The sequence below is a fragment of the Etheostoma cragini genome, chromosome 17 (genome assembly GCF_013103735.1).
Source record: "Etheostoma cragini isolate CJK2018 chromosome 17, CSU_Ecrag_1.0, whole genome shotgun sequence".
Lineage (NCBI taxonomy): Eukaryota > Metazoa > Chordata > Actinopteri > Perciformes > Percidae > Etheostoma > Etheostoma cragini.
Window position 1 is genome coordinate 9,602,482 of NC_048423.1, and position 19,085 is coordinate 9,621,566.

The 19,085-nt window shown below is 38.0% G+C and overlaps 1 protein-coding gene across 18 annotated transcripts in view; it reads right to left on the reverse strand.

Moving 5' to 3' along the window:
* pcdh15a (protocadherin-related 15a) overlaps positions 1-19,085 on the reverse strand; it is a 197,280-nt gene that overhangs the window by 32,466 nt on the left and 145,729 nt on the right. For all 18 annotated transcript variants that reach the window (XM_034897631.1, XM_034897633.1, XM_034897632.1 and 15 more), the window contains one exon: positions 181-290. In XM_034897631.1, the coding sequence (XP_034753522.1) occupies positions 181-290 (110 nt within the window). The remainder of the gene's footprint in view (positions 1-180; positions 291-19,085) is intronic.

Sequence of the window (19,085 nt, forward strand, 5' to 3'; positions counted from 1 at the left end):
ATTTCTTTGCTTTATGTATAAAAACAAATAACGAAGAGGAACTAGAGGGCGTTGTACTTCAAACACAGAGCCGGTTGTAGGAGGTGTTTGGTAAGTAGTGTTTAGTGTTGGGAAACAAAATATTGTATTTAAAAAATATAGGCTTAATTGACTGTATGGTAGATGATCTGGAGCACATACCTAGTTCATTTCCTTCTACAATTGAGTAGAATATGGTTTGATTGATAGCAGCAGCGAGAATAGTCCCCACCAGGGTGCCAAATGGAGCCAGCTCACTAACTAGAGGAAACCTGGGAAGACAAAAACCGACATCATAAGACAGACAGTGTTAAGAGATGAGGAATGAATTAACCTGCATATTCCAATATCACATGCACAGTGCCATGTACATAAACAGGGTTAAGATGAATACAAAACGTGTCATTGAAGCAACAGTGTACAGTACATATATACATTATAAGAAAGAATACAATGTTTGGAATAATTTCAAATTGATTAAGTCTGATTTATTTTAATAATTACATTCTCAGTTAGCGTCTGAACAACTTTCAGTATTAGTTACTCTGATTGTGTTAACTTTTCATAATTTAACCATTTTGTATAATAATTTATAATACATTTGAAAGAACTATCTGCCAGAGGCATAGCTTCAGCCCAGAAGTGAGGTTTAGTGGTTTTTAAATTCAGTTTCCATTATTAGCAAAAGTATTTCTCTTTCCTCTTAATAATTCATTGTGAGAGTAAGTGATAGTCTTGTTGTCGACTAGTGTATTTTTCAAATCAGCTTTGAATAGATATATTTATACATAATCATTTTAGCATCTCAATAAAGTGTGAAACAACAGCAACTTATTGTTCAAATGGTTTTGTTTTGCGTTAACCTTTTGCCTTTTTTTACTGTTGACTTTAACTTTACTCTATTCTCCAGATAACAAAACAGCACTGTATTTTTCTGCTCTGGTAAATAAATAAGTAAACAATTTTTCTCTCAGAGAGCGCAGTGTAGCTTGGGCGAAAATATGACTAATAAATAATTAATCCATAATTGCTTTAACTCTCCCCACATATTCAATATTAACTACATAGTGAGGATAAGAACGAAAGAAGGCTAATGACGGCTTTGTATCTAAGTGTGGCCACCAGGAGAAAACGAAGCTGCAAAGCAAAGCTCACTTTTTTGCTCAGCCTTTGCTCCGACTCTCAACTATGGTCGGGAGCTTTCTTGTAGTGCCGCGAGAATAAGATTGAAGATTGAAGCAGCTGAGATGATGTTTCTGTGAAGGGTGGCTGGTCTCACTGTGCATGATGAAACGAGGTGTTCAGCTGTTCAAGAAAACCTCTGTATTGAGCTGCTGCTCCTTTGTATTTAGTGGAATCAGCCGAGGATGTTTGAGCTCTTAGTGAAGATGCCCCCTGACTGTTTTTTTTTGGTAGGGGTTTTAAAAACCCACTGGGGGAGGACACTAGGGCAGACCCTGGAAATGATGGGAGAATTAAATCTTTCAGCTTTCCTAATAATGCTGGCGTTTTCAACAGGAGGGAGTAGGAGGAGGTTGTTGTTGTGGGTAAAGCATGTTCGTGCCGCTCTGGTCAGGATTTAAGCAATTGTGGCTGGGACCCTGACTATGACAAGCTGCTTAAACATGAAATAGAAAGGAGAAATGGATACAAATTCAGATTCATTACCGCTGCAACTCTTTTTTACTTGGTCATTATTTTGTTTTCTTGTTATTCATTATTGTTTTGAATGTGATGTTCTTTAACCCTTGTGTTGTCTTTCAGCCAAAATTGAAAATCAACAATTTTGCTGAGGCTTTTTTTTCTCTCGATGTTTTTGAAATTTTCTTACGGTTTGGTCCTTTATTTCATCACTTTTTATGCTTTTGTTTGATGTTTGTCACAGTTTAGTTTTCCAGTTATTTTGGGAATTTATGGTCAACAAACCTAATTTATAGGAAATTACAGCTAATATTTGAGTTAGAAAAGCAGAACATAGGAATTATTTAGACTAAAATTAAATGAATGTATGTTGAATGATGATCACAGACTGGAATATGTCAACTTTTACTCAACACTATTTCAATTAAATTTTTTTTCTCCAAATACTATACAATTGAATAAGACACCTCAAAACTAATGAAAGAAAAGAGTTGTAGTTGCCAAAGAGCGTTGTGTGGAATCAATCATGTTATTTTTGGTAATTAAAAAATACACTGATATAGGGAAACAGGTCAATTTGACCCGAGGACAACATGAGGGTTAAGCAGGTTTGAGCAAATTCCTTTTCACCCAAAATGTTACTAACACACAGACTACTGCATTATCAGATAAAAAAGAAAATCCCTACAAAAGATGTGATAGTAAATGCAGCACGAGTTGTTCTGTGAACAGATTTGAATTATTTCCCCCTTGATAAGTGAACTAATGACTGTGCTTGACTATCAGGCGTACAAGTGAGTAATCATATCCAGCAGGTATGACTGTCACCACTCTCCACAGAAATGACTGCCGCCATAAATAGCAGGGAACCCTGTCTTGGCGGTGTGTCGGCAAGGGCAGATTTAAGATGATAATGTCATCTCACTGTGACACCCCCTATTGTGATACTGTGACTGCTTTCCCATTTCTCATCTCTGCATATGAGGTGTGTGCATGTTTGTTCATGCATGGTATGACTTCTTTTGCAGTTTTCATTTAAAGTTTGACTATTATTCTCAGCAGCAGTAAGAAATCTGTGATAATGTCGTGGGAGTAATACTCACTCCATAATCTGTGACAGTCAGATAACATTATGCAGTCAATGACTGTGTTATGGGGTATTTTTGTGACAAGACGTTATCTTGGCAGTTTGAGTTCTTAACATGGACTGGGGGCGATGAGATGCCTCCGGTTCCTGTTAATACTGTAACATCCTTTTCAATGCTTTCACATCTCTAGTCTTTGCTGACCCCTCATTTTCCACACATATTACCACATGAATAATACAATTGCCTAAACAACGAAAATATGGTTAGGCAAATTTTCCCTTCAGGGAAGATTGTTATTTTATCGAGCAACTCCCCCATACATGTTTGCGGTTGTTGGAGTGGGAAGAACTTGATTCACACAGAAACAGAGAAGTGAAAGGATAAGTAGCTGTTGAAACAATAAATGACACTGTCTTTGCTGTTCACTGGAGTAAAACAACACACTCAGTAACTTTTTAGACAGTTGGCAGGTAGAACACTCGATACAGAATATGTTTACCTCTCTCAAAGTTTCAGAGGCAATCACAGGTGCAAACTGTACCTTATTGAAAGACATTAGAGGAAAAACGATCCGTCTAACAATCCCAGGGGCAACAGTTGTCCCCGAGTGTCTAAACAATCCCCAAGGACGTCTTGTGTTGAGAATAATTCTGGAAAATTCGAGCCATTCTTTTGGTCACAGGGTGATATAAAGATAATATTGTTGAGAGTGTGCTGCAGTAAACCGAACTGCATGTGCTCACGATCAATTTCCCTCTAGATGTACTGTTAGCCTGCCACTGAATAATTGCTGTCTCTGTGGCATCCAGGAGCATTAAGCCTCACCATGCTCAACAGTGAGGGGAACCAATTCATTAATGTGGCCTTCACATAAGTAGATTACCCGTTTGGCTCAAGAACAGGCTGACACAAACACAGAGACAAGCACTAGAACAATGAGAGCACTGTGAGGTGGAAGGGAGGTGGTCAAAATGTGACTATAAATCAGTCACATACAGGTGAGGGTACCATTCGTTGGAACCGAGGGTGACACAATGACTGTCACTTAATGTATGTGCCTTCACGTTTAATACACTTTTCAGCAATCTAATGTCTGTTCTGGAGATTAACAGCCCAGAGGTGGGGTCACTGTCCAGATGAGACTGACAAATATCATGCTGCTAAGCCACTGTGCTTGAGAGACTAATGCAAGTGTATGTGTGTATGATAAATGTTTTTGAGCAGTGGCCTGTAGAGTTCCTGCTTTGTAGGCCACTGCTTGGAAGGGCTGAAGCCTTTTGTTATTACTTTAAGTACAAGGAACAAGAAATAGAAAAATTAGGCTGGATGTAGATAATTTTATAGTATTTCTTTTCCATATTTGGTCAACATATCGGGGTTGTGTTGCCGCATTGGTTATGTCACATGCCTTTGGTGTGGGAGATCTGGGTTTGTTTCCCACTGTGATACATCAACCAATGTGTCCATGAGCAAGACACTTAACCCCTAGCTGCTCCAGAGGCGTGCGGCCTCTGACATTTATAGTAATTGTAAGTTGCTTTTGATGAAAGCGTCAGCTAAATGACATGTAATGTAACATAATGTAACAATTGAAACAGCTATGCAAGGAATCATCTTTGTCAACCCTACTGCATTTATTGCCTGCTGTACCTGCATATACTTGAAATGGATCACCATTTGATGCAAAGGCAATGTAGTGTCAACCTCATGTTTAGCATTTCAGATTTTTGGCTCAATCAATTTTCGAAGCAAACAAACACACCATGCAGCCAAAAAAACAAATTCATCTAAGAAATGGGCCTCATGCAAGAACATTTCTGATTGTAATCCTACACCAATTTTGTGTAAGATTTGGTCATACGAGGGTTCCCCAAACTCTTTCAACAGCACAAACTTAAATTGCTCTTTTTAATCTGATTAACACCACCTGTTCACAAGGAGCTTTCCAATCAGGAAATTTGCTCATTAGCATACGTAATGCCTCCAAATTGCTATAAAGGGTGAATGGAGTGGAAAAATTTACCCATTCACAAACATATTGCCCAAAGGAATAGAGAAAAACTTCACTCCTTCAGCAGACAAAACATAGCACATAGTGAAGAGATTTACATGGTAAGATGCTTATGTGGCTTCATAAAGCAAACATTTTTGAAAGATTTCTGTACTTTAAATTCATTCAGAATAAGGCTTTATGACTCAAATAAGTGTTCTCCCTTGTGAAGAAAGTTAAACTGTCTGTATGTAACTTGTACAACGGATCCGGACCACTCTTCAATTTTGTTTGTACCTAAAAGAAAATTCTAGATGAGAAAGTTGGTGAATGTGACATATCTCTCCTATTTACCCCTAAGAATAAATATGTTTGTACAAGTAGTACTTGTTATTCAGTTTGAACGGAGGACAGTGGTTGGTCAGCGCATCCAGAACTTGTTGATGGAGCTGATACAGGTGAGGCAAAAGTGGTTAAAATGAGTTTTAAGATTTAGGAAAACATGCATTAAACAGGTTTTTGTTTTTGTTTTTTTTGCTCCAGTTGGCAAGTGGCAAGTGACTTTGTTTTACAAAAAGTTACAACTGGTTTACAGCACATTAAAAAAGATTAAAAAAAGCTAGCTGTCCATTCACAAATACATTTGACAGTCATAAATACATCCACTGTCTTTTACAGACAGTTTTGGAAGTAAGTTTGCATCAATTGCTACATTTGATTATTATACTTACAGTAATATCCAGCATTCATTGGTGGATATATAGACTGAGTAAGGTCTCAAAAAGCCACATATTACTGTAACCTCACACATGTGTCAGGTGATCCATGCATGCACATTTCACAATCTGTAAACCAAGGCAAAATAAAAAGTTCAAAATATGACCATAACATTTTAATATTGATTTAAATGATAATAACTGAGACAGTTTCTTCATTTTGGTATTCTGTCTGTCTGTCATACAGGGAACTGCAGAGAGCAGTTTGCACGAGGACTTGAAAATGCACTGTATGACGTTGCTTGCCATGAACCAGATGCAGTGGAGCAAGAGAGAAAACCCAGTGCTTACAAATCTGTGCAATCTGGCCAGAGCATGCTGCTTTGTACTCGGGGTGATGTGCGTCATAATAAAAATAATAATTATAATAATGATAGCGGTTTAATAAAGGCTGGAATCAAAAACCTTTTGTTTCTTTGGTAAAGGTATGTCAATGCTACCTAATAATTTTAAGTAAATTGCACTTTTAAAACAGAAATAAAGAATTTGTCAACCTTAAAAAATATAATTGCAGGATTTGATTTAAATCAAACTTAGTATTTTTGTGTTAAATGTAAGCTAAATAAATTAGGTGTATATGGTTAAAATGCTCTCTATTTTGACAATGGTTAAACTTAATGTTTGTTTTAGACTTTACATAATAATTTAGCATATACTAAAACATTTATTACTGAGTTTTACCAACTTAAAGAAACAAGATGTTCACTAAACTAACAAAAAGTGGTTGGAAAATGTCATCATTTTGTAAAGTTATATCTAAGTAACGGTTTTTACCGTGAGGGCTGGATAACCTGCACTGCTGACCCAGTGACATGTAATGTTCTTTGAGTGGGGTATGATAGGCTGTGTGGAGCTAGCACTGGTCTGCATGGTGTGATTGCCAGGAAGAGGCAGAGCTGACATGTTATCACTTCCCTACAAAGTGGCTCTGCCTGAGGGTTGTGATCTGTTGAGAAATGCCAAGGGCTTGTGCAGGTGTATGAAGTGTGCATATTAGTATTAAGGTGTATCCACATGTACACAGAAAAGTTGACAGAAAGGTAAGATATAGAAGGTACCAATAGGTAGATAGAAAGATAGAAAGGCAGACTGAAGGAAAAATAGAAAGAAATATGTACTGTTGGCACATAAAACGTCATAGAGGAATGACAATCTAAACAGCTACTTGAGCACAAGCACTCTAATAATAGCCGATAAATGGTGGGAGTTACGAGCTGGATGTTATACTGATACCTTAAGATACCATAGAAGGTAAATAAGTTGTGTATTAAAGAGTCAAGTTGTAGACAAGTACAAAGAGTCAATTATCCATAATGCATCATTAGGTACTACTGAGCAGGGCCAAAGCTACTTTTTATTCCTTTCACATTTAGATGAGGAAAAATAATAATAACCTTCCATCCAGAGAGAGAGAGTGAAGGAGAGGGGGAGAGAGAGAGAGAGAGAGAGAGAGAGAGAGAGTGAGAGTGAGAGATGAAGAGAAGGAGGAAGATGCTGACATGTCTTCAGGCAGCAGTAGAGAGTACTGGTGTCAACATAAGAGAGGGTGAATGACACGCCACTGAGAAGCGCAACGGCACACAGGTGTCAGCGAGCACTCTGCCCCAGGGCCAATGGGGGAGTGATGCTTACGAGACAAGGCAGAGGCGTATAAACCCTTGTTGTGTGCCACGGGGCCTCTGTAACCTCGGCGACTCTCTTTTTTACCTTGCCTTCCCTCTCTATCTATGCATTACATCACCAAATGAACAAGCGGTGATGGACATGGCCGGAGATACATGGAGTGACCTTGCATCTGGTGGATGTGTAGATGCAGTGCTGAATAAAGATCATGAACAACAAAAAAGCCAGACAAGACTGGTTTAACTGTAATGTGCTAACTAGCAAACATTTTAAACAGTGAGTGAATACCCATAAATATATACATGCTAATGTGCTGCAGCACATTTCTGCCTGACTACTGATGGTGGTATCATATGGTACATTTTGTTCAGCTATAACAAATTCGCTTAATTCGATGAGTGTTGAGGTGGATATTTGCTTGAGAGTTTGGAAGTTAGCTGTTATGTCACCCTGGTGTTAACTTGTTTGTTACTGCCTGGGAGCAAATTCGAAGAGTGACAAATAGAGACTCCTCTGACTTCAAATAAATTACAAACAAGGAATGCGTTCCAGCTCCCTCGAACATAAGCAAAAAACACTGCTGTGACTCCAAGCTCATGTTCTTCTTTATTAAAGTAATTTTGACAGCAAAGGCAAAGTAAACTCAGCAACACAGTATGATTTTCATATGCAATAGCATTTTGACCTGAATCTTATTATGGGGTTCACATTCATTAGTTTATCCAACATTGAAAACTTAAGTCTTGCATTTATCACAACATTCCAGTTCCAGAGGTTGGAAACTGTACTGCATTGTAACAATCTAAGCAAGCAACTGTGATTGCTGTGTCATATGTACAACAGTTTACAAAATGTAAATCTAATCTTTGGGAATATAACAAATATTAATTTTAATACTGTGTAACTGAGTTCTTAGAAATTTTGATGTGCTCTATGACATTCTCTGACCAATGTATTTTCCTTTTTCCAACATCTCAGTCCATTCAAATTAGAGTTCACGGTGAGATAAAGAGTGCACCACCCCTCAGTTAATGTTATATTATATTATCTTAGAGTTTGAGGTGTAGTGTGTTATTGACTGAAGAGTGAACTTTAAAGATTACAGGTTATGTTTGGCAAGACCAAAGCAGGATGGAGAAGTGGAGGAGCGAAAAGTAAACAAGAAACAGAGATAAAAAGAACTATTACAAGATTCTGAAACCACTCAAGATATGTAAAAGGTTTTGGAAAATAATGCAGGGTCTAATAGTCAGGGTATAACAAAGGCATTTTATTTGCCAAGAGTCAATCCTCTACTGACAACACCCTATACTACTGCCATAGCGGATGGAACAATGAAAAAAAACTCACCAACTTTGAACGCAACGTTCACAATTGCACAGGGGCATAAAGGTTATTGCAGTAGTGTTGCCTTTCAGAAAGAAGAGATTAAATTACATTACCCCTTCATAAAAGGATGCGTGAGCACAGATCTTCCACATAAGCTTTGTGCAAAAATACAAAACTGCTATTGAAATAAAAAAATCCATGTACATTATCATAAAGTGTAACGTATGAAGGTAGATTAAAAAATAAAATCTGTCTGTCACAAAAGGTCTTGATTCTGGCACAATACATGGAAAGCTCTTATTATGGTGTGTATGTGTTTGTTTTTGAGCATGAGCTGTACTTTATCAGAGTGCAAGGCAAGTCTTGTTTGTGTATGTTTGAGGATATATTTACAACCACAAAATGATAGTTGTGACTCAGAGAAACAGGTACATTGTTTCTGTTGTTGAGTTTTTCATTATGTATTGTGGTGGTGACAGAAATCTAAAGGCAGATATATCAACTCAAAGCCTCGGCACACATAACCAAACATGCCCGCATGGCCAATAGGGATATGTGAATATATGTCTTTTTGTGCTTTTAACTACCATTTAACTACAAATGTTTGGGAGCAAAATAATTGTGATTACCGTCGCTAAGTGTGGTTGCTTCTCAGTAGGATCAGCAGTACCAACTCGTTCACATTACAGGGAGTATTTGATTCAGTGTTAATATCAAAAATATTACTTTTACTATCATTTCCTGGTCCTGTAAAGTGACACTGATATAAGTGTACATTATATATTTGATGTTTAGCTTTAGAAGAAAAAGAAATGCTTGAATGTTGATTGTCTGGATATCTTAAGTATTACTATCAAAGAAAGAGAAAACAGACTCTTGAATTAAATGTAGGTGCATTTGGCAATATACTCTACTCTATGAACTAGAAGAGTTTTATTGAGATGTGTAACACATTTTGATAACTATAGTAGGAATTTCTTCTTGCATACAGTATATAAATCTCAATGGTCTTTTAGTAAAGTCAATGGGGGGCAAATGCTCAAATAAAAGTGGATATTTTGTAATGCATTAAGTGTACATTTCTCTTTCCAGCTTCCCATCATTGCACAGCCAATGCTAAATATGAAAGTGCTGCAGCTTTCAAACACAACATTATCCCTAGCTGTCAGTTCAAAACTATTATTCCACGTTTAATCTATACCAATCTAGGCTTTTTCAAATTCCTAAAATTTTGTACAAAGGAACAATTCATCACCTCCTCCAGCAAATGCTTTCAGTTAAACCAAATAAACACTAGCAGATACTAACAAACAATGTTTATGAGCTGCTGACTCACACTGTCTAAGAGGATTCTGCAAAAAAATGCTCTGGTGCTCACAAACCAAACATCTCTGAAATCCAACACCTCTGACATGAAGTAATGTTTCGGCAAGTATCCACATTAAATCCTCGTGTTCTATAAAACAAGAAAAAATATTTACAAACCCTCGTCTAATCATGTTCCTCCCTGAGCTCTTCCTCTGATCACTTATCTTGCCACACCAGACCCAGAGCTTCTTTTGTATTCATAGTGGACTATTTCTCAGAGCAGCACAAGAAAAAAAAAAAGCTTCAATCAAAAATATCTTCTGGAGGGCAAGATTGAAAACATTAGCAATGCCAGAGAAACAACATTTACTGTGCAGCCAGACAGTGGTACCACTCTGTGCCAGCTTAGCCATGTCAGCCCACAGGACATCACTTCACATTTCATCCACTGGGTCATTTAGCACACAACAGGCAACCTGGCCAGCAAATGTTTGGACATTGGTGGATGAGTGTGTTCTCCAAACTGGCCCAGCCATTGAGGCCCGCAATGTGATATCACGCAGTGCCATGTAGGTACTGATGCCATCCTGCATGTTTTACTGTCAAATTACCGCTCCTGCCCAAATGATCTGTTCCACCACACCAACACCTGGAAGCCGGACCAACAGAAAGACATTAGTACTCTAAGCAGCAGAATGCTGCAGGGCATATCAGACATAGAAATTATGTGATGGGCTAGCTACCACAAATAACAGAAACCCTTTTTGAATGTTTCCGGTAAGGGCCCAGTTACATGTCTCTAATGCCATGTTCACATATTATGAAAAGGAATGGCAGAGATGGGACAAATTCTCATTTTAACAACTAGTGAGCAATGATGTTATCAGAGTGATTGAATGATCACAGAGAAGGTTGTGTTAGGATTAAAATGCTGTGCATTGACAATACAACACCATATCCATTATATTTTTAACAGCAGACTCTCGCTGATGTTCAGGCACTTCCATATTAGTAATTTCCCTGTCAGATATATCTAAAATCTGAGTTTTCCTGTCATAATTAAGACTTGGGTATAGATGTGAATGCTTTTTACGAGTTGGACAGTTAAATTTATGATAACTACGATATGGCATTAATGTGGCATTAGGTGCATGGGTTGAGTGGTGCGTCCCCAAATGTTCCCACATTTTAACTTTAGTTGGTCATTGGTTGATGTTCATAATATAAGTTTTTAAGTGCAAAAGATTTAAGCACATAAGCAATTATGTCATTTTTGTCCTATTTTATCAAATGTAAATGTAAATAAATCATGTTCTTAAATCACAGAGCAAAGTAGTTAAACACATTTTTTACTCTATTTTACACTATTTACAGTTAATGTTCACCCTTTACTTTAGTAAGTATGTTCCCTAGTCCCCTCTTTTGTGTTCAGTCTGGTCAGCATGTTCATTAATTATGCCTGCAGCTAGATTTCTTTCAACTCCTACTACACTAGAGAGAGCTGCAATATTTTGCTCTGTAAACTGTTAAATGTATTTGAGTAAAGTTATGTGTTTGTCATGGACATTGTGTAAATAAAACCCTCAAATTACACTTCAACCTTACATTTGCTTATCCATTGTACTGTTAACATTATTGGAATTAAAGAGGAAGAATTATTTGAATGTCACAAACATTAAGCACAAGTGAGAGCATGTTGACCGTAAGAAAGAGTCTTTTGTACCAAAAGTTACACAACATCTAATGCAATAATGTCCCGCTTCCCCATCACTCTCAGTAATATTGGATAATGTAACCACTGAACCTCCTGCCTGGAAATAGCTGTTCAAAAACTTCCAAAGACAACAAACATTATTAAACAGCTGCTAGCACAGTTTCAGTTTGCATTCAGTCCACGGTAATTATCTGGAAAGTTTGCCTTTAATAATAGGTTGCATTGCTTTTTTTCCCTGACATTCAGGGCCGACCTTTTGCTGATATGTGGGATGTGTGCATTGAGTGTGACTCGGCAGCTGTTAGACAGCCAAGTGATGCCGGCCTACTTAGTAGAGACAAGTGAAAGGTCAGTGCATTCCCGGTGTTTAGAGGTTCAAGACTCAGGGCAGCAGATTCAAACCTGTGGCTGAAAATCAATCATGCCCTTCAGAACTATGATATAGCTCCACACATTTTAGCTGTGATTCAAAAGAGAAAGGATGGGATGATAGATAGATTGATAGATAAAAAGAAACAGAGAAGACAGAGGTTGTTTTTTTAAATGTTTGCAGTGAGGCATGAATGCAGTGTGCGGGAGAGCACATTGTAGGGTTTACAGCTAACCCTTTACATGCCTGGCAAAGAGCATGGATAATTAGGCTGTGAGCCCCTCTTTTACTTCAATACATGTCTGGTAAGACAAAAGTTTCAAGAAGGCTGCTAATAAAAGAGCTGTATGCTTTGAAAGCATGTCATCTGCCTAATTATGTGAGAATTGCAGCCTTGTCTTGATTGGAAATGAGGTATGGATGGAATTGTTCCTCTAAAAATGTGATTGCTATTTTCCTCCAGATGTCAGGAAGAGTTGATGGAGGGCACAGATTTGATATCTTGCCTCCTTTTAATTCCTCTGAAAGGAGCAGCAATGTTTTTATCCCTACAGTTTGAGGAGTCATTTATTGCTTTTTGACTAGCGTCTAATGGATGAGTAGTCCAACATGGCTGGTGTTGACAGTAGCTCAGTCCATAGGGAGTTGGGTTGGGAACCAGTTCAAGTTCCCATAAGGTTCAAAAATATGATGGTGGACTGATAGCTGGAGACATGCCAGTTCACCTCCTGGGCACTGCCAAGGTGTTCTTGAGCAAAGCACTGAACCAACAACTGATCGAGGCACTTTTCCAAGGGCAACCCCCCCCACACTCTGACATCTCTCCTTTTAGTAAATGTATAGGTACTGAGCATATGTGTGTAGTTCAGGTCTCTGTGTAATGTTTTTAATAACATTGTAATTTCCCCTTGTGGATTAATAAAGTATACATTATTATTATAATTAGTATAAGTGTTATTATTATTATTATTATTATTATTTTAAGGTACATATGTCTACTTTAGGTGCTGTGTAGCTATTTGTGAGTCAGACTGCTGAGAACATTAAATCAATGGTCACACTGGGGTCAGACATCCACAAAAAAAATTTCACAGGCGTCTCCATGGTCTATAAACATCAAGAAACTGCAGGAAAGAGGGGGGTCAAGGGGAACACTATCTAAGAGAGAAATATGAAAATGCTATGTTTTAAGACTTAGCAAAGTTGTATCTCTATTCTGTAAAAAAGGTACCACTAAGAACTATTATTTCTTATGTGCGTGTGTGCATATATGAGCAAAAAACACCTTCACAGCTGTTTTAACATAATGTCCCTTAAGCCATGTGATTAGTCGGGCAACATGCATAAATAGGGACAGCATGTTGCTGCTTGTAGTAAAACTCACTGTTGACACTGTTTACTACGTTAACAATATAATAAAAAGCTTAACATCTGCTGTCTTTGACAGTATATACTATACTACAGCAAAATAAATATGGGGGCGACATTTCACTCCCAAATAATATATATTGTTACGGAGGTAACATACAAATACCTTCCTCTTATGATACATTATATGATGTACAGTATACTATATTAAACCATACTGTGCAACAGTGTTTTAAAATTACACTGAAAACAAAGAACTGTTTGGAGTTGATGTACTGTCATATATAACTAACAGCCATTTAGTTAGACTAAGCACAAGCTTATCAAATAAGTGTGGACTTTATATAGAGAAATGAATTGAAGTGTCAGCACAGGTACACAGAATCACACATAGAAAGAAGTCTGACGAGAAAACGAAAGGCTACGGTACAGTGTGGAGAAAAGCAAAAGGAAGACACAAAGTGAGAAAGAAACTGACAGAGAGAGATTTAAACTGAGAGGAAAAACTCTGGGGATGTTGGGGCTTGGGAGATGGGGGAGGGGGGGTTAAAGCAAAGGAAAGCAAAATGACCTACTCAGGAGCGGTGAGGCAAAGGTCTCGTGTGATTTAGAGTAGATTTAGAAGGGGAAATGCTCAGGGGAGATAAGCAGCAAGTAAAACTGCTCAGACCACAGGTTTGCAACATCAGGCCAGAGAAATAACCTCAGGACGGGGGGGGTTCAAAAAGTGGGACCATGTTAGATAACGGTTTACCCCTTCTCATCTTTAGCCATACACACAGAGAAAAACAAATACTCATTCCCTTCCCCTGTGCCCAGTGATAAAACTTCCCCAAAGGGGTTTGGTCAGTGAGTTCCATGTAAATTCTCCATTCACAGTGGTTTAATGATAGAGCTCCAAAATGTCCTTCCCAGTTTCAAACAAAGAAATCTGTCCAAAAACATAATATCTTTATTATCTATAATTACAAAAAAAGTTAAACATCTATTATGTGATCTTTGACAAGCAGAATGATTTCTTATATTTAATGCCGTAATACATCTATGCAACCTTTAATAATACATGACCAGAGTCCCGCTGTGTTTAAATTAACTGGTGGATCCGCTCGGAATTTCTCCCTTAGCTGTATCAAACAATGACTAACTCTGCACAGGCAAGACAAGGCAACATTAATGTAAAAGCAACACAAGGCAATATAAAAATATACACATCAATAGGATTTAAAAAAGGAACTTTAAAAATAATATAAAAAATAAGCTAAAATTGAATAAGACAAATTAATGGTAGAATGAAAATGACCATGCAGTGCAAGATATGAATAGATCACTCCAAGTTTAACTTAAAGGCCCACTGTGTAATGGGTCTAGTTGTTTTGTATCAAAATTGGTGTTGCCCGTTTACAAACTTGTTCTTGATTGCAATATGTTTTTTTAATGTTTTTATTTTGTTTAAAATTGGGACAATGCACAAGTAAAATGCAAATGTAGAACTTCAAAAACCGTGAGAGTTAATGAGTTAGAGATGGAGTGACCCTGCCCGGAGGAAGCCCGGGCCCCTGTCTGGAGCCAGGCCCTGATGGAGGGCTGGTCAACCAGCGCCGGGTGACCAGGTTTGAGCTTGGAGTATTCGGCCTTCACGGAGACCTTGAATGGAGTCCTGTATGGGGTACTAGTGGGGAACTCCATAGTACCGCTGGGAGACTTCAACGCACACGTGGACAATAATAGATATACATGGAGTGATTGGGAGGAACAGCCTCCCTGATCTAAACCAGACTTATTGTCAGTTTTAGGACTTCTGTGCTATATGGATTGTCTATAACAAACCATATTCAAACATAGGGATGCTCATAAGTGTACTTGATACCAGAGCACCCTAGGCCAAAATTCAATGATCGATTTTATAATTGTTTAATCTGATCTGAGGCCGTATGTTTTGGACACTCGGGTGAAGAGAGGGGTAGAGCTGTCAACTGATCACCATCTGGTGGTGAGTTGGGTCAGGGGGTGGACAAAGACTCTGGACAGACCTGGTAAGCCCAAAGGGGTAGTCCGGGTAAATTGTGAACGTCTGGAGGAGGCCCCTGTTCAACAGACTTTCAACTTGTACCTCCGGCGGAGCTTTTCGTGCATTCTGTAGAAGCTGGGTGCATTGAACCTGAGTGGGCAATGTTCAAAGTTTCCATTGCTAAAGCTGCGGTGGAGAGCTGTGGTCTTAGGGTATTAGGTGCCTCATGGGGGGGCTAACCCACGAACACCCTGGTGGACACTGGTGGTTAGGGAAGCCGTCCGACTGAAGGAGTCTTTCTGGGATATGCTACCCTGGAGGGATTCAGAGGCAGTAGTATCTCATGATTAACCATATCAAAAGCCTTAAATCAAGGAAAACTGCTCCCACCATTCCGTTCAACTTTAAGACACTGGGAAAGGTGCTTTCATTAATAGATTTATTTAAAGGGGAGGTCAAATATTCTGAATTTGAATTTTTAAGAAAGCAGTATCAAGACCGTAAATGTACTTTTATATTGTTTTGGGGTGTCATAACAAAATAAGCACTGTCACAGACTAAGGAGTAATTAGATGTTTTTTAGTAAAATTATGATCCAGTATTTCCACGGAATTCAAAAAACAATCGTTAAAATCAGTTGCAATATCATTTTGAATATCAATATTTATTTTGAGCTGTATACTATCATACTTGGGCTTATCCTTGCCATTTATTGTGTCAACCCTCTTCCATAGTAGTTTACTATTTCTTTGTGCTTTTCTGATGATTTCAAGGGAAAATGTTGTTTAAGCCTTTCTGCATTGTAACCTATTACTCAGACCATTATAAATTAGATGATCAGTAGTTAAACCTGCTTTAAGAAACCTTTTTAGAGAGACATCTCTTTTTCATTAGTTCCCAGAGATTACTAATAAACCAAGGCAATCTATGTTTAGCTGTAAGTTTCCTGGTCATTATTTTTGTATATCTTGACATACTATCTTTGAGGGCTGATAATATTTCATTGCATGCTTACTCACAGGATTTATTTCCAACAGTGTCCTTCCAAATAGTTTGCTTTATTTCCTTCTCAATTGGTATTAAATCTCTCTTTGGGATACATTATTTAGTGGGATTACCTTTCACTGAGTTTTGGTCCCTGTACTTTGATTTAGTCAGTTACCTAGCAGCTAGTATAAGATTATGATCTGACAGACCAGTAACCATGTTGTATGTTTTAGTTATCCTTTCTGGTGTATGTGTATAAACTAAATCCAGTAATGTTTGGGAAGATTTTTGTTATATGTATGGGTTTATTCATTCACCATATTAAACATTTTTTAACATCTTTACGCTTTTTTTCTGTGTTATTCATCAAGACAGTTTAAGTTAAGTAAAAAAAAAAGAGCTAAAAAAGCATTTGTGGCAGAAGGTGGGTTATAAACTGCAAAGACAACAAAAGACATTTTGGGGGACAATGTAATAGTAACCCCTACACACTCCTGGGTGTTTTCTTCATATCTATTTGATTGCTTAGAATGCTCTACTTAACATAAATCAAAACGCATTTCCATTGACTTCTGTCTCGTCTGTACACCTTATAACCTGGGATATCAACTACAGAAAAAGGAGTTAGCAAAGTTTCCGTGACACACATGTTGTCAAGGTTTGAGTCGGTTGGCAAATGTTCCAGTTGTTTGGTTTTTAATACAACACTACGTGTGTTCAAATGTCCAGCAAAAACACTTTTGTGTTTCTTTTTCAGGTTTCATAATACGCACGCGTGGTTAACAGTCTGAAACTGTTTTGTTTGATGCGGTTTAAAAAAAGACAGTGGTACTGTGTGACATTTGTCTTAATACATGGACCCGCAGCTTATTTCCAATTTTCCACAAGATGTGACTCACACGTCGAAAGCCCAGGGTTAAGATGAATGTCCCCACATAACGGAAGGATACTACAGACGATGATTGAAAAACCCTGTTTCGCTGGTATGGAGGTTCTTCTCTGTCTGGGCCGCTCACATTGGCTAGACAAGGAACGGGCAGATGCTCGTCCGTCATTCAGAAAGTTGACGTAAAAAATATACTGACTCCACGAATCAAGTGGAACAGCAAGGTCCTCCGGTGAGATGGGATGCCGAGATACAAGCAGCAGACCAGTTTCCCCACAATTGTTTAGCTGTGAGAATCCGCGGGTGAAGGGCCACTGCCAAACAGCTGCAACCACCTGCCGCCATTTTAGCAATATAGAGTATTCCTACACATTGGACCTTTAATAAAATGCAGTGGCAAAAAGAAAAGACATCACAAGAAGTGACAATTTAAATGAAAATAATTGGATTTTTGTTTTTTCCAGCTATCTGGTGCGTACAAACTGAATGCTGAATTTCTGTGTTTTGTGTTGACTCTGGGGACAGTAAGCATACTTGTCCCAGGCGATCTATGAGGTCGATCATAAAACTTGGGAAGAGCAAATCAATAAGAACTGCTGCCCTGTTACCTTAATCTTGCCAAGTTTCAGTTAAACATAAAACCAAGACAGCCTGTAGGTGACAAGGAAAATTCAGATACATACTGTGTTTATGATAGAAACAGGGTAAAATAAAAAGTTTTGGAGAAAACAACAGCTAAATAAATCAGAATGAAGACATAATTATGATAATGACAGTTGAAACCACATGCATACTTTGTAAATGTTTTGCCATAGTTGCAGTTGATGATGTTAAAATCTTTTCACCTTTTTGAATCTTTAGAATTGATACAATTCTGTAGTTATTTGGGAGGTTTAGGTTATGCTATTAGATTGTTGTAATAATGGTGGAATATTAGATATAAATACGTTTTATGCACAGAAAGGCTTTCAAAGAAAATCACAGGAACCCCCAATGGTAGCCATAATATTGGCTTTTAAGGTGTTATAGCTAACATGTTTGCACATACACATTCAGCAGATGAATGTAAATGGTCTGTATATATGGCACTTTTTGAAATCTCAACAACTACTCAAAGCGCTTTACATAATATAGGAACCACTCACACACTGTGGCCAAGGTTGCCATGCAAAGTGCCACCTGCTCATCAAATACATTTCCACACTCATTTACACTCTGATGACGTAACATCAATGAGAAATTTGGGGTTCAATGTCTTGCCCAAGGACCCTTAAACATGGATCAAACCACCAACACTCTGATTGTTAGGCAACCGCTCTTACCACTTGAGCCAAGCCACCCCAGATATAGAACAACATAGCGATTCCATTGGGCTCATTTCTGTTAAATGTAAGTTTAATATTCTGTATCCTTTTTGGCCCTTTTTTGTTTACTTTATAGGTAGGTAGGTACAGTGTAGCGTACACTCCAGTATTATACTGCAGTAATATTTGGGTGGTTGATGAAGGTGGTAAGACACATAATGTCCATTTGGTGAGCTAAGAGGTTTACAGCTGTGTAAAGCTACAGCATAGTTGACAAATATATTAGTTAATCCAGTTAAAAATAATTTGGAGTGGGTGTGAAATTCTAGACATTTCATTTGTATTTCTACTGAAACAACACAAGGTGTTTGTTGAGCTGAACCTCAGTAATGATTTTCAAAGAACTAAAATTCCCAGAGTGCACCAGCAGCAGCAAACCAGCTGCTTGTCACCTGACTTGTTATTGTCACTAATTTGGAGCACCTGTAAAGACATGGTGGTTCTCAGTCATTCAGACACACAAACATCAGAGAGAGGACGCTCCAAGTTCACTCATCGGTTCAGTCCAAAGATGCCAATGGTCTGTGAAATGTTTAATTTAGTTTCATGGTGTCTGAAATGCTGTTTAATATGTTTGAGCTATGTTTAACTGCTGTATAGATTGGTTAAGAAACA